Source organism: Egretta garzetta, unplaced genomic scaffold, assembly GCF_000687185.1.
Source record: "Egretta garzetta isolate BGI_Z169 unplaced genomic scaffold, ASM68718v1 scaffold72, whole genome shotgun sequence".
Taxonomy (NCBI): Eukaryota; Metazoa; Chordata; class Aves; order Pelecaniformes; family Ardeidae; genus Egretta; species Egretta garzetta.
In genome coordinates, this window is record NW_009259032.1 from 484584 (window position 1) to 507547 (window position 22964).

Here is a 22964-nt window from a genome sequence, read left to right on the forward strand (position 1 = left end):
TGTTGCACCACATCGTAAAATGGGGGTAGATTTTCAAAGTCATTCTGCAAAAAGTGTTAGTTGGCTATTAAAAAAGTTCCTGGCTTTTGAAAATATGGTTTTGTTGGAGTTTGAGATGGGGAAAAATATTATGTATCCTGAGACTGAAGATCATAAATAAGTAGATGCAAAAAAAATAAAGCTGCAGAGTGACCTGACTTCTTTTTTTTGCACATGTAGAGTGTCAAGCTGTTTAATAACTTGTATTCTAGCCACTGCTATAGTGCAAATGTTTCTCAAAATGCAGAATTGCAAATTGACATCAGACAAATGCAGTGCATTGGGTTATTGAGGTGATGGTAGTTATTGGTGTGTTTTCCCTGCAGATGAAGAGGAAAGCATTTATTTTTCATAAAAGTAAGGTGTGCTATAAACAGTTGCATACAGACATACAGCATAAGTTATATGAAATTACAGGACAAGCATTATGGAGGGAGATAATTTCCAAGGAACTTGAATATTGATGAAAGAAGTTTTTCTTATGGGCAGCCTCCTCTGAGAGTATTAATTTAGCATACAGCTTCATTTTGAAATGAATAATATATAAACAAAATAATGCTTGCTTTGCCGCGTGCTTGTATTTTATTTATGTGTGCACACATGGTCCACTCTAATTAAGCACAGCTCTTTATGGTTTATTTATTTGTTCTGGAGAGGCTGCTTAATATTTGAGCGAAACAGTAACGATGTGCCTGACCTTTGCAGTGGCTGTGTTATCGGTAAGATGGGTTTTGCAGGAGCCTGCAAGAATAGTAAAAGAGCAGCTTGATCTTTTTCTCCATTTGCTGGAACATGCTCAAGAGACCTGACAGCACAAGAAAAAAAAAAAAAAAGTAAGTGGTTAAAGAGTATTTTCTTGTGTTTTCAGATCTCATGAGGATGCTACTGACAGGATGAGGTAAAGGGTTAAAACCTTTGTTTTGCTTTAGTTGTGGTCCCTGTTTTATTACCAAACCACCAGGGCAGTATTTCACATGGTGAATAGTTGGTGGTTTGTTGGGTGGGTTTTTTTTTTTTAATGCCAATACAGAGAAATAAATGTAAACGAGGTGGAGACCCGTCCAGGTTTTAAGTTTTAGAGAGTATGGGTAAGCGTGCAAGACTTTCGTGCGTGGTGGTCTTACAGTGGGATTTGTCACTAAACATCCTGAAAACACACGTGGTATGTACACGCAAATTTTATTGCATCTCCCTTTTTTTTCATGGCCCTTGCTTAATACAGGTTCCCACCTCTTTTTACAAAAACGTCCCCTGAGCCTGTGCCGTGGTGAGGAGCTCGATGCTGGCAGTTCAGCCCACTACCCCTTCCTCCTGCCGCTCCTGGGTGGGCTCCTCTCCCAGCTCCGTGCTCTTCCCCGTCGTGCGTGCGATGTCCACAGTTGCTGTCTGATGAGGCCCTCGGTTTTGTTTCTGATAAAAACAAAACCACTGGGAGAGAAAGAGTTACTCCTTGCAAGTGCTAATAGCATAGGCTTAAAAAAAAAAAGCAGGTATGGAGAAACTGATGGATACCTGTGTATTCAGATGGTAATGTTGCTAGAAATAAAGCAATGGAAATTAGATGTTTGTTATATTTATAAAAGGATTTTGGTTGATCCAGGCATTTGTGGGTCATACCAGTAAAGAACGGTGTTTAACGGATTTCCACATGAACACGACCATTTCTTACGTTGTTCTTCTGTGGAAGCTCTGTGTATGCATACATACAAAATTAATATTCTCATAATGGAAGATGCAATTTGTGCTCTATGCAGTCACTTGTGTTTCTGCTAATTAATCATTAATCATCTGCTATTGGAACAGTATCTTTTTTTCTTTAATTAGCCACTGGTACATGTTTGTAAGAAATCTGCCTGCAGAGCTCTTACAGTGCTGCAGTGTATGCCATATTTTTCCCTTCATCAGTAGGTAACATTTCATAGCTCTTGCTTGCCTGCTTGTCTGTTTTGCTCTATCTTATAAATGTAAAAATCTCCTTTCAGCATACATGTATGTATGCTAGTTACCTCAAAGCAATAGTATGCTGCATGGCTTTTTACACCATGATACCTTTGGGGAAGAACAGAGGCAGTTGTCTTGCAAAGGAACGCAAGCTGCTTCTTCCAGACATACTGACTAGAGATAAGTAACAACCTTCCCCTCTCCTCCGTTCTCCATGGAGGAAACCCAGGATCATTAGGACTAGCTAGCCCTCTGGGTTTTTGGTTTTGGTTGGTTTTTCTGGTTTTTTGCAGGAGGAGGGTGGAGGTTCAGAGTACTGCCGAGTTCTCATTTGCCTTCCTTTTTCTTGCAATGATTATTCTTTTTCTGTGTTGCATAATGAATTGTTTATGGCTCACGTGTATAGCTGTCTTGCTTTTGAGGGTCTGCTGCAGGTAGATGCAAAAGATTGACAAAGCTTGTAACCTCATTTTTGTGAGTGTCGTGGGATAGGCTTAACTGCAGTAGCTGTGAAAAAGCAGGGTGTGGTTTTGGTCTTTAACAGCCTGCCCCTTATCATAGAAGTACCATCCAAAACATTTAAAACTAATTTAAAGCAGTCTAGCAGTTCTTGTCGATTGAGCATGCAGATCATCAGGGATCTGTGTCAGGTTCTTCCAGAGCCCAGGGCTGTGTTTGAACTTCATTGTTGTAGGTGTCATTGCTTCAGGAGAATCCCGTGGTGTCAGGGATGTCATAAACTTCCACCTTCTTCCCCTTTTGTCCTACTTTTAAGCCTGAGAGTAGTTGGGCTTCGGAGTATTGCAAAGACCCACATTCATGAGTGCACACTGGACTATTTCAGTGAATGGACCTCTGGAGCTAGGGCAGCAAAAAGGAAAAAAAAAAATTGAGCCCAAAAAAGGGCATTTTCTGAAGATGTTTGTGTTCTCAACATCTGTGGAAAACAACTGCACGAAGCGAAATTGTTTATCATCTGCTCTGTTACTTCTGGTAGTGCAAGTGAGGTGTCCTTGGCCTGGGCTTTAACTGACGTGTGTGATTTGTGGGCCGCTTCTGAAGTGCGCCGGTTGTGAAACGGGGAGAAAATAGAAGCTGGCAGATCCATTGATCCGCTGCGTTAGGGTTTGGTGTCTCCTGATGTGGCAGAGCTGCCAGGAAGGCGCTCCGTGGGGACAAGGCCCTTTGGCAGGGACGGGGTTGTGCTGCGGCCAGCCGGGACCAGCCCTGCGGCTGCCTCCTCTCCTCGCTCAGGGCTCCCGAATAACCTGGCCCTCCCACAGCCGCGGCAGGGATCGGTATAATCACCCCGTGGCTGGCGAGGCAGGTGTGATTGAACTGCGTGGGAAAGGGGGTTAAGCTGGGATGAGGCTCCAGCCCCATCCTGGCGGCTGAGAGCATCACCTCCCAGCCTTCTCGCTCCAGCTGGCGCCAGGAGAGCGGGAGCAGAAGCATCTGAAGTTTGCTGCACGCCTCAGACCCTGCTTGACGGCGGTGCCGTGTTGCTGGGGCAACCCGCCTGTTTATTCACCTATTTCCAACTTCAGTCTGGTACATCCCCTCCTGTTGCCGGAGCGGTCTGTTCTGGCACTGGGGCGCGCTTTGATGGGCTTCAAACGTATCTTGCGTAGCTGTAACTATGGCTTATACAGGGAAGACATCTTCCATCCTCCTACCCCAAGTCGTTAGAGAGGCGCCTGTCTTGGATTTTAGCATTTTAATTGGAGTGTTTCTATGCATGTCCATGCATGGAAATTAAATATTGCTCTTGTTCGTGCGTTTTATGCTCTTAATGGAAGGGAGCGTTGTATCAGTGTTCTCTAGGGCTACTGGAGTAGTTTAAGCTCCATTCCCTTCCTCACCTGATATCCCCATGCCTTTCTGGGGGCTTGTTTGAATGTATCTACCTATAAATATGGCTTAAATCTACCTCCCGATTTTTTATAAGCATGAATTAGTTGTTCTTGCATATGTGAATAATGTAGCCTGCAGAATACATGTAGCTTTAATGATATCTTTGATAATCTACATACAATTTAAACCACAAATTATAAGAGGCAGGAGAATAATCATGTTAACACTGTTTTGCAGCAGAGATGTCTTTTGAAATGCATCGTTATCTGTAATAGAGGCTTTACTGTAAAAAGTGACCAGATATTTTTGTGTTTTTCCACTCAGCTGTCCCATTTCCTCCAAGTCACCGGCTCACAGCTAAGGAAGTGTTTGATAATGATGGAAAACCCCGTGTGGATATCTTAAAGGCACACCTTATGAAAGAAGGGAGACTGGAAGAGAGCGTTGCTCTGAGAATAATCACAGAGGGAGCTTCAATTCTCCGCCAGGAAAAAAATTTGCTGGACATAGATGCGCCAGTCACAGGTTAGTATGGAGTTATGACGGTGGAGGGGATGGTTGCTGGTTTGGGACGTGTTAAAAAATGCATTTAGGGTGTGTGGCTTCCTCAGGAGTTGAAAGGAAACTTGAAAATCATTTGTTCTCTCCAATGCTCGCTTCTCTTTTTGTCTGCTACCACTCGGATAATGGAGGCCATCAAGCAGATTGTAAATTAGAGGAAAGGATTGCATCTGTCAAGCCCTTTCTGTTTCTAAGGCAGAGAACATTTTTAGTCTTTAGGAGAAGATTAGAAGAACTTTCTTAAACTTGAAAAGTTATCCGGCCTTTTGCACCAGGTATTAATTACGTAATTTTATATATGTCATTTACCACAGTAGCACTGTTCAGACATACCGAGCGTTGGCTCTGAAGGAACAATGGTGTCAGAGTAAATGGAAATTTTAATTAAACGCTAAGGAAAATAGTGAGTGCAGCAAAAAAAGAAAAAAAAAAAAAATTAGCAGAATCCCAGTTTGTGTTGCCTGGGGGATTAATGAATTGTGCTAGTTGCAGAACCCATCCTGCCCTTGACTATCAAACACTACCACCCACTCATTAATCCTCAGGAAATGCCTTATACTTTGAATTTCCTTCTCTAATTGTCTCCTGCCTCTGACTGCATTCTGAACGTATGAATGCATTTGCTTGCTCTAATGTGCCTCCTCCCCTGTTTTGTTGTTGTTATCGGATATGAATGCACTTTTGGCAAAAAATCGATCTGTGGTATGGAAAGTTAGCTGTGGGGCAAAAGATAACTAATTCCAGCCAACTTAAGCTATGAAACCAAGCTATAAAACTTGGTTTAAGAAGGAAAGTCCTTTTGCCACTTTTGTTTCTGGAGAGCCCTGGCAAAATTAAGAGAGATAGCTTCATCAGCTGCAGAAGAACAGTTACCAGTCTCTATTACCAGTACTGGTAGCGTTCACCAAAAACTACATAGAAGTAGCAAAACCTTTAATTTTCAGGAAACTTTCTCTGAAACTGAACAGCATAGTGTCTGGACTAGAATGATGCACAAGTTATTAAAGCTTGTGATTTTAAAAATTACGTCCAAATAGGGGATTGTAGCTTGACCTGGAGAAGTAATGTGTATCGTCTTTTATGTAATAATTAGCTTGTCACGCTGCCATACAATTCTGATGGAAAAGATGTCAATCATGTTGCAGCTCATGCGTCAATAAAGGCAAGAGGATGAATAAAAGGATCCCCTGAGTAGACTGAGAATAAAGATCTACAGACATTTGCTTTGATGCTTCAGGATAAATGGAAGAAGTTGGTAGAGGTGCAATACCATTGTCCGTAACTGAGTGGCAGACATGCAGAAATTCTACCTTTCTGTGGTTTTTTTTGTTGGTTTTTTTTTTTAAATTTTATTTTTTTTTAATCCATTGAGAGATGCAGACTGTATGAGGACAGGTCTGGTGTGTTGTGTCCCAACTGAGTTCCATAAGTCCATGTTTAATGTTCTCCCTCTCTAACTGTTCTCATTAAAAATTATTTCTTAAATGCTTTTGAAGGTATTGGAATTGCTCTGAATTTTATTTTGGAGATTCATCTCCTGAAGGTTACTCCATTGTATAACGTTGGTATAATTTAAGTCTTTGATTCTTTTTTCAGTTGAGCCTACATCTTGCTTTGTTCCTGCTTTTGAAATGATTCTCACGCAGCGATTGTGATACTGCAGCATTCTTCGGGGTGGCTGGTAGCTACTCTCTTTTAAGCAAGTGTAGGAAAGCTGGGCTCCTAATGCTTGTTAGCGGGGTAGCTGAGAAGTGCTAATGTTCTGTATGAAGAAACATGAAAGCTGGAGTTATGAAAGTGATCATCAAAAGAAGGAAAAAAAAAATTATGAGGGGGAGGCTGGGAAAGCTTGTGAGGCATGTTGTTGTGGGCCTGACAATTTTCTGTGTATGAGTAGTATGACAGCAGGTGACAGGATAAAGAGAGTATCAATTGACCGATGATGTGGTGGAAGTGCAAGGTATACAGGCAATCAAGAAATAGCTATGGAGTAGAGGAAAGCTTTTTTCAAACGGGTGGAAGAACAAACAAAACCACTGATAAGAGTGGAGAAGAAAATAAATTTTAGATTTTAGACATGGCAAGCAGTCTTGTTGAAGGGTGACAGTCATAAATCATTAATATGGGATCCTTTGTGGGAGATGCATTCGTCTTTCAGAAAAATATTGCTGTAGCTGGTTAATGAGATGGTGATCATAAAAAGAAGAGAGGTGGAAGAGCATAACTGTTGATGTAAGAGCACTGTGGATTCGTACAGTGATATACTTGATAAATGTTAAAGAACATGAAAAGTTTTTTTCTTAAAGCCTTGTGCAAGCCATCCCTCAGTTTGAAATTTCTCTTTTGTTTATTTTAAGAGGTGAGGTAATTGTCCTCAGAAAAAATATCAGAGCTCTGTTTGCAAGCAAAGTCATGTGAAATAAAGTGGGTACATAGAAGACCTGGATTTGCGGGAGAAGTTGACTTGTATAAAGTGGGGGAGACGTGCAAAGAGCCTTAATGTGGAATGCACAATCCATTATTTTACATTTCTGTATAAAACTTACTCTGTGTCTGTGGTTAGCTGGAAGCACCGATGTGATTGGCATTTTGAGTTAATACATTTTTGCTTTCAAATTTGGCAAGGATACAAGCCTTTTGAAGTATTGCTGATAAATTCATTGCGACCTTAGGTCAAATTCTCATTGTCTGCTACGTACATACACGTACGTACATACGTACATGCATGCATAGTTTGCTACAGTTCTGGCTTACAGCCAAGGTAAGCTATTCCTGCAGTTGTTACACAGGGCTGCTGTTCACTGGGAATGAATCCGAACAGAGCCTGAACTAACAAGAGACTCCAAGTCCTCTGCTATCAGGACTATTCCTGCACCTAGGAAGTGTCCAGGCAACTTTGTCTTGATTTGTGAATGTGAGTTGGGAAGGAGGGAGAGAACTGGGTCAAAAAAAGTGAGTTTATTGAGGGGAAGTACAGATGAAAAGTGGCTCAAAGTACAGATGAAAAGTGGTGATGGGCTGCTTAACATACGACAAGGAGGTGGTTGAGACTGGCCACTTGACTTGAAGACAAGAATATGTAATAGAGGTGAAAAGCTTGGGAGACAAGGAAATGGCCAAGAGGCTGAGTCAGAAGTGAACAGAGGATGGCTGGGCAGGCAAAATAGGAAGATGAGCAGGAGGCTGACAGGGTGTTGGGACTAGCTGGGCAAGGCATCCAGTCTGGGAGGCGAAGTGGCGCATGGTGGAGTGGGCCTGGCTGCAGAGTGACGGCTGTGGTAGAAGCAGTTGCCAATACAGTCCTGTCTCATGATTGGAAGCAGTGAGGGGCTACCACAAGGGTTGTGGGGTCATCTGTGTTTCCAATGTGGGGAAGAAGTGAGCCAGGCACTCTGGGCTTACCAGGACTCTTTCCAGTTGCCTGCAGCACTATGGAGAATGTCCATATCAGCCTTCCCTCTAGGGAATGGGCAGATGGCAAGGGGACAGGGAGCCACCTTCCACAGATGGATTGTTCCCGACTTCTTCATCTATACCCTCTTCTCTTGGAGGCATGTGGTCTTCGTCTTAAGCCTGTGGGTTTAATGAGGTTGATCTACCACTAGACTACAGCTGTTCAGTGTTCAGAGGGAAGATGTCTCTATGGCAGCCTTAGAATTTCCAGTCCTGTTTTATGTTCATAACAGTATAATGACACATGGAGAAATTGGCTCATTTTAAATTGTTTTTTTCTAGAAGGCTAAGGAAGTATATCTCTGAACCTCCCTGATGGCAATATTTACTGAAGTCACGCTCCAAAGAACAGTTGGGAATGCCAGATTTTGAATTGCCTGGGTAGCTTGATGTGGCCTTATTACGTAGGTTGATTACGATACAGAGTGATTCTGGGCAAGTGACGTACACCACCTTTTGCATGATGACTGACTAATTACCTGCTTGTTTTTATGGGCCCTCACTTCCAGATCTAAAATCTGCTGTTCTTAACTACTGAACGCTCTTAACTGCATGCCAAGCACGTGTCCCTTTGACTTCAGTGCATGGGCAAGTTTCTCTGTGCGTGAGTATACATGTATAACTCTGTATATTATAAAATTATCTATAAAATGATAAGTTCTTTGGGGTTTTGAGTGTGTTATGTCAGAAAAGCAAATTTAGATACAGCCTTTGATGGCAATGTTGCCTTGCTTGGCTCCCAGTCTGTCAAGTGGACCCTTTAACTCACCTGTGTTTTGAAGACAGTAATTCACACATGTCTTCTGAAGTGATGAGATACTGCTATATTGAGTGGTGTTGAAAGTATGTGAGCAAGCTGATCGTGCGGTCTTCAGAGTAAGGTGTGTAACTAAGGCATATTTCACACAAGTCAAGAGAACACAACTTGAAAGTTGCTCACTGCATGGAAAAGGGCAGAAAGTGACTACATAATTAAGGAATTTGTAGCATAATGCATATGCAAGAGAGGTTATACTTGAAACCTTAATTCTGTCACATCCGAAATACGGGGTTCTTTTTTTGCCAACATTTGTGGTGTTCACTTTAATTACTAGGTGTATGATGTATTGACATTAGTGGGCCTCAGTTCACTGGTCCTTTTCAAAGCAACCAAAGCTGTGCTTTTGGAACACGATAAATTGTTGTTTTCCAACACCTACAAAAATTACCAGTTACAAGAGGGGCTGGGATTAAAATGCAAGAACCCAAAGGTCATATTGTAGAGTTTGATTTCAACGGCAAAGCAGCTGATGACAACAGCCAGTTCCAGCTTTACAGCTAGATTTTGAATTTGGCCCTGTTTTGAGAAGAGCGGGTTGTGCTGGATGACCTTCCCACTTTAACTTTCCTATGATTTTAATTTATACCTCCTTAAATGACATACTTAACTACAGGGTAGAGCTAGAACTCTGAAGTGGTACGTTTGTCTAATATCCATCGTGGCGTGTCTTTGCCTTTACCTTCTGGGTTATGTTTCTTGAGGATATTGTTAGATTTACAGATATTGAATGAAAACAGCATAATATCTCTTGTACATATGACTACACAAGTGAATAAGCTTGTAAGAGATGTGTTGGTTTTTTTTTAAGGTAAGTCTCTTTTTTTTCCCCTGTTGATACATATCTTAAAAGTAATTAACGTATTGCTCTGGTTTTTCTTGTAACATATGACGGCTCTCATTTTGTGTACGCAGTGTGCGCTCCTTTTCATTAGTCTCTGCCCATCGTTACTAACAAGAGTTTCCTCTAGTAAACTAAACACAAAAGCCTAAGTCATATTGCATCCTTACAAATCTGTGCTTTTTTGCATACGGTACTTATATGTAACGTATGAACATTACCTGGGCAGCTGCCTGCACACAGACATTCTCAGTTCTGTTTGCAAGGCTGCCACCACCAGCAGTGGCAATGACAATGGTTTCTGGCCTGGTGACAATAGCCAGGCCATGTGCAGGCACAGGGGGCAGCATCTGTCAGTCCGTCATTTAGAAAAAATGGAAAATAGGTAAGACAAGCATATACTCTTGTCCTAAACCTTCACATGCTCATTGAGAAAGCTCTGAACATGCTAGCTTGTGTTCGAAGCTTTCTGAAATGCCAGGTGCATGCAGCTTGGTATGTGAAGATAGGTGAGCACTGGATGAAGACAGAATAAAAAGCTTACTGTTGCAGTGTAGAAACTTTTATAAAAGAAAGGGGAAGCGTCTCAGTCTCTGCAGGTCTTTTCCATGGCCATATTGTTTTCCTCTACTAGTCCTGGGTTTTGCAGCTCTCATGTTTACGAATGTGGTAGATGCAAGGAAACCACTGTAACCTGCAGTCATCCTTGCTATTCCCTTTGCATCGCATAATGTAAGGTGGGGGGGTGTGTGTATTTCCAGTAGGTGTGTAAGTACTAACCTTGTGCATGCAAAGGGGGAATACACTCTCTTGCAGTTTCATTGTAGTGTCTCTGGGTAAAAAAAATCCATTGGCTTGGTTGGATGTCACAGTAGTATGGAAATATAACTTAAATACTTGAATTGCTTGTAATGTTTGTATTGTAGTGAGCACACTGAGAGTTTTTGCAATTTGAACTCTAAATTGATGGGGGGGGAGGTTGTAAACATCTGGGGATAGCCTGTGTGGGAACAACTGCAGCAACTCTGTCCTTCAGAAACCTTTGGTGCATTATAGGCCTGTAAAAACCATAGAGGGAAAGCCCTTTCGTCCCGGCATGTGCCTTTGTGATCCTTGAGGCTTCCAGATATTCTCTGGGTACGTTATTCCATGGGATGGTAGGATCTTCTGGGCCTGAATGTTTCCTCATGTCCCACACACATTATTCCTTTGCCCAATTTTTCTCATTTGATAGCATAAAATAGTATTAATAGGCCGCTAGTACCGTGCAAGTTAAAACTTTGTAAACTTTGAGAATGTCTAGCTGAAGCGATCAATGTTAAGGCAAGCTAATACAAGTATTTATGCCCACATTATAGTAAAAAGGCAATAATGTTTAAAATTGCATCAAACTGTAGCACACTTGTAAATGATCTGATGCAATTGGAGAGTCAAACTAAACCAGTTCTTTCTGATTTTTACCTTTGAAGCAGTTTAAAATAGAATTTCGGCATGGAAAATAAACAAGACTGCTTATTAGGGGCCTACAGGTACTGTAACATCTATAGTAGCGCAACATCAAAGTTTGTCTGAAATTAACATTTCAGTAAAAATAATTTACTTAAAATGTCTCTATTTCACACTTAAGTAATTTAATTTATACTCTGAACCTGATGTCCCATGATTACTGTTGAGGTATATACTGAATTTACAGGATACTGTTATAACTAAAATATTTACTTGTGTCATGAAAAAAGCATTTGGATGATCAAATTGCAAAGCTTCATCCTGAGTGGCTGGTGTCTTCAGACTCCCAAGTCTAAAAGCTTTAATACTGGTTTGAACTCTAGATGCCTGCAGCGTCTGAGGGTAAGCATTAAGCAGGAGAATTATTTTTTCCCTTCTTTGCCATAATGCATTCATTAAAGTTATCTTTAAAAAGCAACTTTAATATTGCTTGTGATACTAAATGTAAGTGATGGGGTCTGCTCTCCATACAGGGTGCTGGTTACAGTTCAACACTTTTTTCTGTGTCTCAGCCAAGTAGTGTTCTTTCTCAGTTGTGAGAAACTTCTTTAGCTGCTTTAACTGTATTGCTAGTCATTCTGAAAACACGCTGGAATTTTGTTCATTCTAGCCTTAAAATGCATGAGAGTCCCAAATTTCCTACTATAACTACATCGGTTTGAGTGTCTGCATTATACTACCATGCATTCCCCGTGTGGACCAGTAGCACCTGAGAACCAGACACATTTCAGCAAATTATTCTTACTCTCAGAATAAATTGCCTGCGGTTAATTCTCCTTCATCATAGGCAAATTAACTTTTGCTGCAGGGAGGTAAATGTTAGTTTGAAATAAACTTTGACTTGTTTCTTGCTTACGTATCAATTCACCATCTTGTTTGCATAAATAATATGACATTTCAACAGAACAGGGTTGAAACCATGGAAGAGGAGGAAAGGGAAAGTATCAACAGCACCATCTACTCTTGCATCCTTCTTGAAAACCAATGATAGTCCAATTCTTTTTACATGCCAGTATAAGGCAGTTATGTTCTCTAACTTCATAAAGCCTAATTAATTTAAGAAATATTTGCCATGGTTTTTTTAAAATGTTAGATACGCTCTTTTCTCAATGTACGCATGAGCACAGTTTGCTGTTGCAACAATTATTTCCCTTTACATATCACTGTTGAATATGCTTTTAAAATATAGAGAACCTGCCCGTTAAACTCCTATTAAAAGTAATTTATGATATAAACATACTGTTGAACAGCTAACGTGAACTTGATTGGATCCTTTAATTGGATTGCTGATTAAAACTGACACCACTCCAGCTATTTCGCATGCTTTATTGAGGACTCAATACATCAAATCACTTGTGGCTTAAAAACTGGGACTTCTGAAAGAAGGTGAAGATGTCAGGCTGTACGTATCCAAATTTTTTTTGATCTGTTCCTTCCATAAATGCTTCTGTCGGTTCCAGATATGGATTGAAATGTGCCTGCTTGCATCCCTGGGAGAACAAAGTGGTTGCATCTTGTGGCTTAATTGAGCTGCTTCAGACATTAGCATCTGACATTTTGGCAGAGCTGATGTTTTCTAGTAGCAGCTGCTTAAATCTATCATTATTGCCAAGACAGTGGATACTACAGACCCATATTCTTTGCAACTATCTCACTTGTTCTTATAAATAATCCATCTGTAGTTAACTTGCTTTGGTGCAAAAATCATAGTCAAATAAGCCAAAGTGAAATCATGGAATCTGAGATGCCCTTCAGATACGGAGCTTACTTGACGTGAAATGGAGGATCAGATAGGTTTTGGGCTTCAGCTCAGCACAGAAATTGCATTGATTAAAAAATAACTACCAGCAAAAAATATAAAAACAACTGCTTGCAAATACCTAAGTCTTTAGGAGTTTGTTCTTACCATCTTTTATTTGGCATGTGGGTGCTGCTTCATCATGTACATACTGACGGCACAGTATAGCATGCCAGCATTTCTTCTAGGGTTATTCCAAGAAGACATAGACACCATAGTGGCATTTATTGTAGCTTCTCAAAGACTTTTCTGAATCTTGTACATCAGGTTTTTTATTTGCTTTGCAATTGTGTAGTCAGTGGCACAACTTGAGTTAGAACTGGGTATCTCTTGGTCTTTGACACTTTTTAATTCTTTTTTGAAAATAACCGTGATGTTTGCACTGTGTAATCCTCATTAGAAAGAAAGACATCCTTTGTTCTTGCCTTTTGTGTTCTCTTAGCTTTGCCTAGTTAGTCCTCCTTTTGATTCTGGCCTCAGGTTAATTTAACTCAATCTTAGGTCGTAGTTTATATTGGCAAGGGGTGTGGGAATGCAGTGGGATCACTGCTGAAATTGCAGCCACCCACATTCCTTTCTCCCCCGTCTTGGATGGAGGAGCTACTGACATGAGTAAGAGCTAGAAGGGGGCAGAGGGAAATTCCAGCATATGTTTGCCTTTCCCCCCAGCAAAACAAAAAACTACCAGTCACGCACGAACTGGCATTCCTCACTTTATGTGTGTGTGAAATAATAGGGGATCACGATTTATATGTGCGTGAGGCTGGAAGGGGGCTTGATTCTGTCTTAATCACACTGTACCTGCAACAGCCGTAGAGCAGCCATAGTGCAGAAATCAAGCCGGGAACAGCTAGGGGAGAGAAGAAAAGGAACTGGAGGAGTGCAAGGGGGGCGGACTAATAGCAAGACAGAGAGAAAGTGTTTTGTGTCAGCTGGTCATTGCCACTTGGAGGTACCGCTGCGTTCATCTGGTTTGGGAATCGCCGTACAGGTGTGTGCCCCTGTAGTTTAGAGTCCGGTTGTGCTTTTGGAGCTAACGCCGGCTGTCTCTTGCCTTCATCTGTGCTCTACGTTTGTGTATCTAACCTTTCACCAAAACCTGACTGCGAAGCACTGGCAAGTGCAAAGGAGATAAAACTAGCAGGTTCGTTCTTAAGAGATTATAAACATTACCTGTCATCACTTAGGAAGAGCATAACTCAGAGAGCATTAGAAGTTGGAAATGATGCTTATAGAAGGCTGTTATTCTGGGATGGGTTGTTCTTCTACTTCTTCCTGCCTTTAGATGCTTTTTCATTAGCATTTTAATTATTCTAAAAAAAACCCACTACTGGAGCTGAGACAGGTACTTTATCTATTTGTTTTTCTTCAGTTTATTTAGATAAGACATTTATAGAATAATTGCCAAGTGTATATAATATCCTCTGTGGAGATTTTCCCTTTTAAAATGAAAAAAAAAATCTGCTCTAGTTCAAAACATTTTAATTAGTTTAAAAATCTCTTATTTTTAAATTGTCTTTAAACTCTATAAAATCCATGCTCTCTAAATAAATGCACCAATTGGGAAGATTGAAAACATGCTCTTGTTCAGCACAATTAATCTGCAGTTGATTTCAGAAAGTCTTGGTAAGTGTTACAGGGGATTGTGGCAACAGTGTACGTGACTTGTACTGGTAGCGTGCCAAGCTGTAACATTTTCTTCATTATGTCATTATGTGCTCTTTTTAGGGCATCAAATCATTAAATGGTGAGTTTCAGGTTGTTCCTCGGTCTTCAGAACTACTGTGTTGGCTTCTGCTTCTCTCTTCTCTTAGGTTTGGGCATCTAAATCGAGCTGAAATTCATGTATTGATACCACTCAGGTTGCTAATTACTTCCTAAGAAAATATTCTTGATAAGTGAGATTCAGCAAGGATTAAATTTTCAAGAGGAATCTAAGTTGTATGCCATTCCCTTTCTTTATAGTGTAAATAATCCCTTGAGCTCAGCAGTTGTGTTGAACCTTGTGGATCGCTTGGTTTAAGTCAGTGGTGTTCTTTTTTGTGAGGGTGTTTTGGTTTTTTTTTTTTTTTGATCCAGCTATGTCATCATCCTTAAAGCAGGCAATCCAAGGACACAATGACAGTGGAGTAAGCTCCAATTTAAGGGCCTGTGGCTAAGAATCAAAACCAGTCTTTTGGTGCTCGTCACGAGGGAAGGCACTGTGGAGAATCCTTCTGGCTCATTAGGTGCAGCAGCATCATTGCTTTCAGATGTGACTTCTGAAAGTTGCCATGTTGAATATTTGACAGTCACTCTTATGCCCCCTTCTTGCAAATCTACCTCAGTCAGAAATTCTACTTTTACAAGTGGAAAACACCACAAAAGGATTGCTTCAGTCAAAATAGGTTGAACTCAGTAATCAAAATGCACTGCTTGTGAGAGTTCACTGCAGGAATTTATCCAGCCAGACCAAAAATATTTTTTGTCTGAATAATCAAGGAGATAAAATTGAGTGAACTGTGTCAGATTTATTCTTCGTTAAGTATCATTTTTAATCTATAATCTTAAAAAAAACAAAGAAAACAACCTGCAGCACATTTCAGCTCATCTTTCATGCATGTTCTCTTCTGTGTTCGGTGCCCTCTGTAGACATAGCTCAAGAGCTACAGGGTGGCAACATGGGTTGAGGCATTGCTGGTGGCCATAGAAATCAATCCTGTGACTTCAGTGCTTGACAAAGTGGCACTGCAAGAACACTTCCATTTTCTTTCTGCTTGGCTTGCTTTCTGTCATGGGCAATAGTCAGAGTTGTCTAGAACAATAAATTATGAAAGCTAATGTTGCTTCTTTGTTTCGCTTCATTTCCTTTCACTCCTGTCAGACTTAAGAGGGGAAAAAGCTAGCCTCAGTGCAGATGCACAATTAAAAGTAAAAAGAAGTAGACCTAAGAACTGTTTGTGAGATCAGCCTACATACTTAAAACTAGGTTATATTTTTCTCCCTAATCTCAAGAACTCCAGTTGAAAGGGTAAAACTCCTCTGAGGAGAAGCTCATCTTCAGATTCTGAACAAATAAGAAAATGTGCAACTCTAAACTGCAGTTAATTATTAGAGCATATGACAGGTGACAGCCATTTTACCAAAATTTTACTTGAAATGAGATTAATATGGTAAGCCAGTGCTGAGGTGAGACTAGGTTGCTCTCCAAGTACAATAAATCAATCATTGTTAAGGATTTGAGGGTGGTTTGTGTGTTATACTTGTTATTTTAATGATTGATTGCAGCAGATTAAAAACAGGTTTGTAGTCTACTGATTCACTTAGAATTACTCGGGGTTTGGGGGGTTTTTGGTTTGGGGTTTGTTTTGTTTTTATTAACGTGTCTGCTACTGGAGATAACTAGCTTATTATAATGGAAAAAGCTTAATTTCCAAACACACATACAGGTTATTTATGGCCAAAACCACCTCTTAATATAGAAGGCCAGAATTAAATGTAACTAAATCCTGTATAAATGCGGAGTCCCTTTGTGGAAATCCAATGTCATTGCACCTAGATTTTATTGTAAAATTAGAGACGAAGCATTAAGGAGATGTGTGGGGAGAGGACACCAAGCATGGTGCAAAATACTTCTGTGGCTCCCTGAATCCTTGTTCATGGAACAAATGTATTCTCAGTAAACTGATGATTTTAGCAATGCAAAGTGACTTTCAGATCGTTGGTGCTAATCTAGGTGTTCAAAAGTGCTTCTGCTTTTTATAGTATAGAGGCTTGAGGGTTCAGAGTACAAAGACTATATGAAATGCATGTTCTCCTTCTGAAGGCGTGAGCTGTTTAAAACTTAACTGGTTGAAGATGCCATCTGGTGGTATGCGTTTGGTATGTCTGGCTGCTTCCTGATGAACCTGCCATCAAGGCCACATATATACTTTAATGTGCAAGAGAGAAAGAATAACCATTATGGTGAGGCCAGAACTCAAAGGTCTCCAGTTGTTGCCATAGGCATGGGCCAGAAGATTACCACAAGCATGGGAGAGAAGAGAAGTATAAGCAATTAATGCAAGTCAGCTTTTTATTTTGAAGTCGAATTTTCTTTTTTTAAATAAGTATTTTGGGAAAAAAAACAGGTTATCTTACCTGGGGAGGCAGTGAAAAATAAATTGGATTTGTGTTGAGTTGAGGTGGCAATGAAATGAGGAAGATCTGCCACCTTTGCTTGGTGCAGATTTTTATGGCAGAAGGAAATGCTTTTCAATGGCATAAGCAAAAATTCTAAGTTTTTACATTAGTTGATCAAACCTTGTTCTGTGTGTGTTCTAAAACCTCAAGGGCTGTGTCTGTAAGAATATCAGGAATATATCATCTTTCCTAGTTTTTATGTAAAGCCTTTTTCTTTGAGAAGAGCTTTTAAGGTCTAACATTAATTGAATGGGTAAAGGTTAAAACTGTGTAGCAATAGCAGTTATTCACTGTGCTACTGAAGTTAGATTACTCACTTAAGCTAGTTTAAACAAAATCAAAGCATTAGTCTGCCAAAAGACATCTATCTTCTCTTACATTTGCAGGTTCTTTTGCTCTTATTTCATCACTTTCCCTAGGCACCAGTGACTTCTTCTCCAAGCTAAAGCTTTTTTTCAGCATAGGGTATCATTCAGTAATGAAGATAATGTTATTTTTGTTATGTTCTTCCTACATTAAGCCCTTTCCTTAAAATCAATAGAATAATTTAGGTTGGCCGCTACCTTTGGAAGCTGCATGGTTCTTCCCCTTGCGCCAGGTTCAAAGATAGATCAGGGCTAAATTCTGCCGCTTCTTTTCTCAACTTATCCATCTTCTTCTTTCCAACTTGCACACATTCCTCCTTCCCTCTTAACACCATGTTTCTGAACAGACCTCCTACTGTTCCAACTGTGTGGGGAGGGAGGGAGCTTAACTCCTCACAAAAGCCATCGTTTCCTGCAAGCATCAAGACTCTCCCTCTTAATGTCTGCCCCTATTTTATCTATTATCCACATTGTCTGTTTCGTTCCAAGAACCCCAGTGACTCATTTGAGCTCAGACTGCTTCACGCTAAGCCTCTGAAACATTTCTTTGACTCTTCATAGAAAGAGGACCACATGCAGTTCCTTTTCCCATTTTTTTTTTTTCCCCTTGGTGACTTTATTCTTGAAAAATCTGGTCTTGGAAGAGTTGTTCTCTGAGCACTGAGCTGTCTGTCTTTTCTCAAGACCAAGTCCTTTCCCATGTGCTTCCTGGGACAGACAGCGTTGACATTTGAGCTATCATTAATAGCTATTACTCTGCAGTGCCCAACTAATGATTATGCCCCATAACCATCCAAAGTGTATGGAGGAGGGCATGGTGTTCACAGAGGCTGTTAAGAGTGCCGGCAGCTGCCTCCTCTTTACCCTCCTTGACCACCTACTCTCTCTGCCTTTGGGCTCACAGGGTATTGCTTATGCAAAGACTTAGAAGAAACAGTGATAGTGAAGAGGGTCCATCCAGCTGATGTGCATTGTCCCAACAGAAACCTTGGCCTCAGTGGTAGATAATATTCAAAATAGGATTCTTGTGCCCTCAGGAGTACCCGGGCACAGAATCTGACTTGCAAAAAAATCTGACTGGTACCTTTACTCCATTCTGAGGTGGCCAAAATATCTTCAAACTTTTGCAAGTGAAGTGTTTGCTTCGACTCCTGTTAGTGTTTTGGGGTATGGGGGTATAAAAAAGGACCTCTCCAAAGTATCTATCTGCAGGGAAAGGTATTTCAGTAAGAAGGGTGTGTGTCTAATTGCAAGAAATGATTTCATATTGGCAAGGATTTTGTGGGAAATCCAGGTGCTAATGGTTAGTATTTTTGACTCGGTGTCTGTTCTGCTGTGGTTTCCATTTTTTTCTTGTGAACTAGAAACCTTTTCCAGTAAATAACTATTTATATCTAGAGCGTATACCGTATGTAATCTCAAAGCACAATTGTTACAGCTGATAAATGTGCTGTGTGGGTGCTGTATCAGTTGTGAGGCTCTGGTGTATTTGCATGCATACGGGGAATCATGTAATTAACCACATTAAACTGAATAACACACAGCCTCCCCATTGTTCCTCTTTATGGGTGTAATTAGATGCTGAGAGAACTATAGTAGGAAATAGGAACCGTTTCCTCCTGCCACCCCTCAAACAAGTTTTCAGTTCCAATTAAAATAAATTAAATTTTCAACCAGAAGAGATTACTCACATGTTATCTATGTCATTTAGAAACAGGCACAGAAAGCCTGGTGTAAAGGTAAATATTAGAAAGGAGAAAGCGGAGGAGAATAGTTTAGAAATCCTAACCAATAGGAACTTAAAAGCTGATTCTTTGAATTGCTCAGTTATGCTCCAAAGAGAAATTCCTACTAGAGGCTGAGTAATGGGGGAAGCCTCCTGACAAGATTTTGGGTACTAGAGATTTCTTTAGTTAAACTATATGATGTACTTTGACTGAAAAGTAAAGTTTTATGGTTTTATATATTTTCAAAACCCTCTTAATCTTATGAGACTACTTAAGGAAGAAGTAATATATGACACTTTCTGCCCAACACCTTCCTATTTTGATCCATCAGCTGTTCCAAGAGTGCATCCTTTCCTGCACTGCTGTGGCAATAGGACTCGTAAAACAAACAGAAGAGAAGAAACCCCTTCATTACGATGCAGTTAGGTGGAAGGATAGGATTTTTTCATCATTATTGTTTTTGCCGAAACACCATGTATTTTATGTCACAAATAAGAGTTGTTTGGTTTTGAAAGTGTGAATACAAAATTAGAAGAACCATCACGTAGTGAAAAATGACATGAAAAAGGAAAAGTCTAGTCTTTTGGGCTATGATGAAGTTTAAAGCTAAGATACATTTATATTCTTAATTAGTGAACTATGTAAGGGAAACTAGCAATCTACTAGTAAATGTTGTCCAGGACAAGAGCCTTTTATCCTCTTCCTGAGGATAAAAAGATGGGTGGGGTAGTAGGGTGGTGTGAGAAAGATTATTTGAGCGATGAGAAATTCCTAATTCTCTATTATCATCATCATACACTTCCAGTGACTCTTAAATCTTTTGATAGACATTATGACAAATGATGGCTGTCCTTTTAGCTTAATCATGCAGAAATACTTATGCTACATTGCAGGAAAAAAATGCTGTCTCCTGTCCTTTTCCTAAGAATTGTGGCTGGTTTAAGATGGTTTAAACATGGTTGTGAAGAAACATATAATTAGTATATTAATTTCACTGTTTTTCATGTGTGGAAAGTCTTTATTTTGGTGGTTCCTTAATCTGGGTCTCCATGGTACCTACTACGTACATTACTGTAAAACGCTTATCAAACTGTGAGGGGGATGTGGTCTGGAGAAGGTCCTTGGATCAAACAGAAGGGAGCAGGTACTTTTTTTGAATATCACACGGGTGTATATTTTTCAGTAGTTTCTTACTCTCAGATGCAGTCAAGCTGTGTGAGTGTGTCCAGCGGAGGAGGCTTTAGACAGTGCCAAGGCCTGATGGTCTTCCATGATTATCCCTTCTTGCTATCATCTTCTCCATTTCATAAACACACCATTGAAACCATTTGTGCAACGCATCTTTGAGTCCAAATTCAGTAGTGTTTGATACTTCTTGCAGGAGAGAGAACTCCATCCTCCAAAAACCAAAGCGTGATCTGCAGCCTGACCAGTGCAGTATTTTGAAGGTTATGGCTGATGTACTGAGTATCTTGATTTAAGATACAGAAAAGCACGACATTTTAATGTAACCCAATATTTGGACAGAAAAAGCAGAGGGTTAGAGAAACTAACTGATGGATCCATGCTTGTTACATTGGGGTTTGGAACAACCTCACCTTTTTGTGAGTCTTCAGAACAGCTTATTTTGTGAAGTTTAATATAAAGATGATAATGTAGTTCTGGACGAAAAATCTGAGCTGCATTTGGAAGATGTGATAGAGATTCATTTCTCTGCAATTGTGTGGTAAACTTTGAAGTAAAAGCATTGCGATGACAATTCAATTGGAAAATTAACTACACAATATGGAAGATAGCTCATTCTCCTCCCACTTCTTCCCCATCCTTTCATCTACAAAAATAGTGTAATTCCTGGCAATCTTCTTATTTTCTCTGCAATTTTCCAGTGTCCTTGATGATATTGGAAAAAGTACAAGTCTTAATTGCTTCCTTTTTTGAGATATATGAAGAGATTGCTCTTCATATTTTTTTTTTTTTAATATGTGCTGCTGCTTTTTTGGGTTTAAAGTTAAAATGCTGAGACAGTTTTGTAAAATTGGCTGTAATAGTAAATTTGGCTCATTACATAAGGAATTTAGAGCATGTTCCTGTACAGTCACTGATGTTAGTTTGCCAGCCACATAACTGCAAATATCCTTCTTGGCCTGATGCAATCAATGAAAAATGATATTAATACCGTTAGATATATTGTCAGTTGACGGGAGTGAAACAAGTCCTGCAGAAGATGCTCAGGTGAGCAGAGCTGGGCATCTACGTCCTCCATTTTCCTTTCACCTCCTGAAATGCCGAGCCAGCATGAGTGACCCTTTCCTCCAGCGTGGCTGTTGACCTCTCGAGCGGCGCTTGTGGCCAGCTTGGCTGGCTGGGGGCTCTTCTCTGGCAGCAGCCTGACCTGCCTGCTGGCTGTCCTGTTCCCCCTGGCTTGGGAGCACCCCTGGACCCGTTTTCAGCTGTTCCAGCATGCTAAGCCCACTGAAATCTAACCTGGCAAAAATTATGTAATTAAATACAGTGCTTATTGCTGGTTTAGTATGCTGAAGCAATGAATTTTGCTTGAGGATGGCTGAGGCCAGGAGCTGGAGCAAGGGAGCGAGGGGGACTGCGATAGCCAGGAGCATGATTAGCTGAGACTGCCATGAACCCTCAGGCTGAAATCACATTTGCTTATTAGGGAAGCTGAAGGTACTCTGTCATTTCTTTGAAATAAAGTATTTTCCTGAATACTTGGGAAAGAAGAAATACCAGTACCTGGTAAAGTCAAGTCAAACGTATAATCCGGGCATGTCTAATAGGCCTAGCCAAAGCATGTAATGCTTTTTTCATTTTCTTGTGGTATGATATTTAAATTATAGGAGAAATGCAACATTTCTTGAAAAGCAATTTACTATAGTCCTCATATTGCTACTGTATGGAAAATCTGCTGATATTTTTCTGAGTATTGCAGAATAATCCGAGACTCAATATTTGAGTCGTCCTGTGTCAAATGAGCTGTGATGCTCCTGTCATCAAGAAACTCAGTACAGCATGACACTTCTTTGCTAGGATTTCTATCTGGTAAATATGCCGAAATTATACTTGTGAAATTTGCTCAAGAGCTGAAAAGGTTGTATTTTTTTCATTGAAATAATTCTGCGTGGAACCAGCATAAGGGAGGTCAACTCTTCACTTCTAGGCTTAAAGAAAATCTGAAATCGGTATGCACGTATGAACTCATGAGATCCAAAGCTTAGGCTTATTTTGAGTTGGGTTTCATGCGCCTGTGTGTCTGTGTGTGCACATACTACACTCTATCCTGGTGAAGCATCAGGCAGTGTATACATTTGATGTAGATTCTGAAGATATTTGAGATGTTTACAGCAAAAAAAGCTAACATTCTTCTTCAAAAGTAGCAACAGTGCTCAAAATTATGGCTTGGTTTGCAGTTGTGTTTGTTACTTGTAGACTAAATACCAGCTGATTATATACCAGATGCATTGCTTGATGAGGGATGCCCCTACTCTGTTTTGCTGCAGTCTTCCCTGGGTTTTGAATTCTGTCCTTGCAAGTTTCATTGTGTTGTTCTCCAAGGAATATCAGTTTAAAAGTAATTTCTGATGCCTTAGCATCCATTTGTTACTTTTTCTCCTTTTAGATCATAAAGTCTGTTTATAAAGATTTTTTGTCGCTGGTGATAAATGATCTTCTTGCTCTTGGTTGTATCCTCTTTATGCCATCCTTAAAGAAGCCAGCTAACCTCATATAAGGAATGCCAATGTGTATTTAACTTTTTATTTAGCTCTGGTGGGAAGCTTTTAGTTTTGTTCCTCATCTAGGCTGTGGAGACCTGAAGTGGTGATTTTTTTGATGTTGTGTTCTCCTCCCTGTGTACTTTCCTTTTGCAGAATCTTAAGTGGTTGAAGTG

The 22964-nt window shown here is 40.2% G+C and overlaps 1 protein-coding gene across 1 annotated transcript in view; it reads left to right on the forward strand.

The window, feature by feature from the left end:
- PPP3CA (protein phosphatase 3 catalytic subunit alpha) overlaps positions 1–22964 on the forward strand; it is a 126111-nt gene that overhangs the window by 6888 nt on the left and 96259 nt on the right. The window contains exon 2 of the mRNA XM_035890346.1: positions 4159–4359. Within this exon, the coding sequence (XP_035746239.1) occupies positions 4251–4359 (109 nt within the window). The 5' untranslated portion in view covers positions 4159–4250. The remainder of the gene's footprint in view (positions 1–4158; positions 4360–22964) is intronic.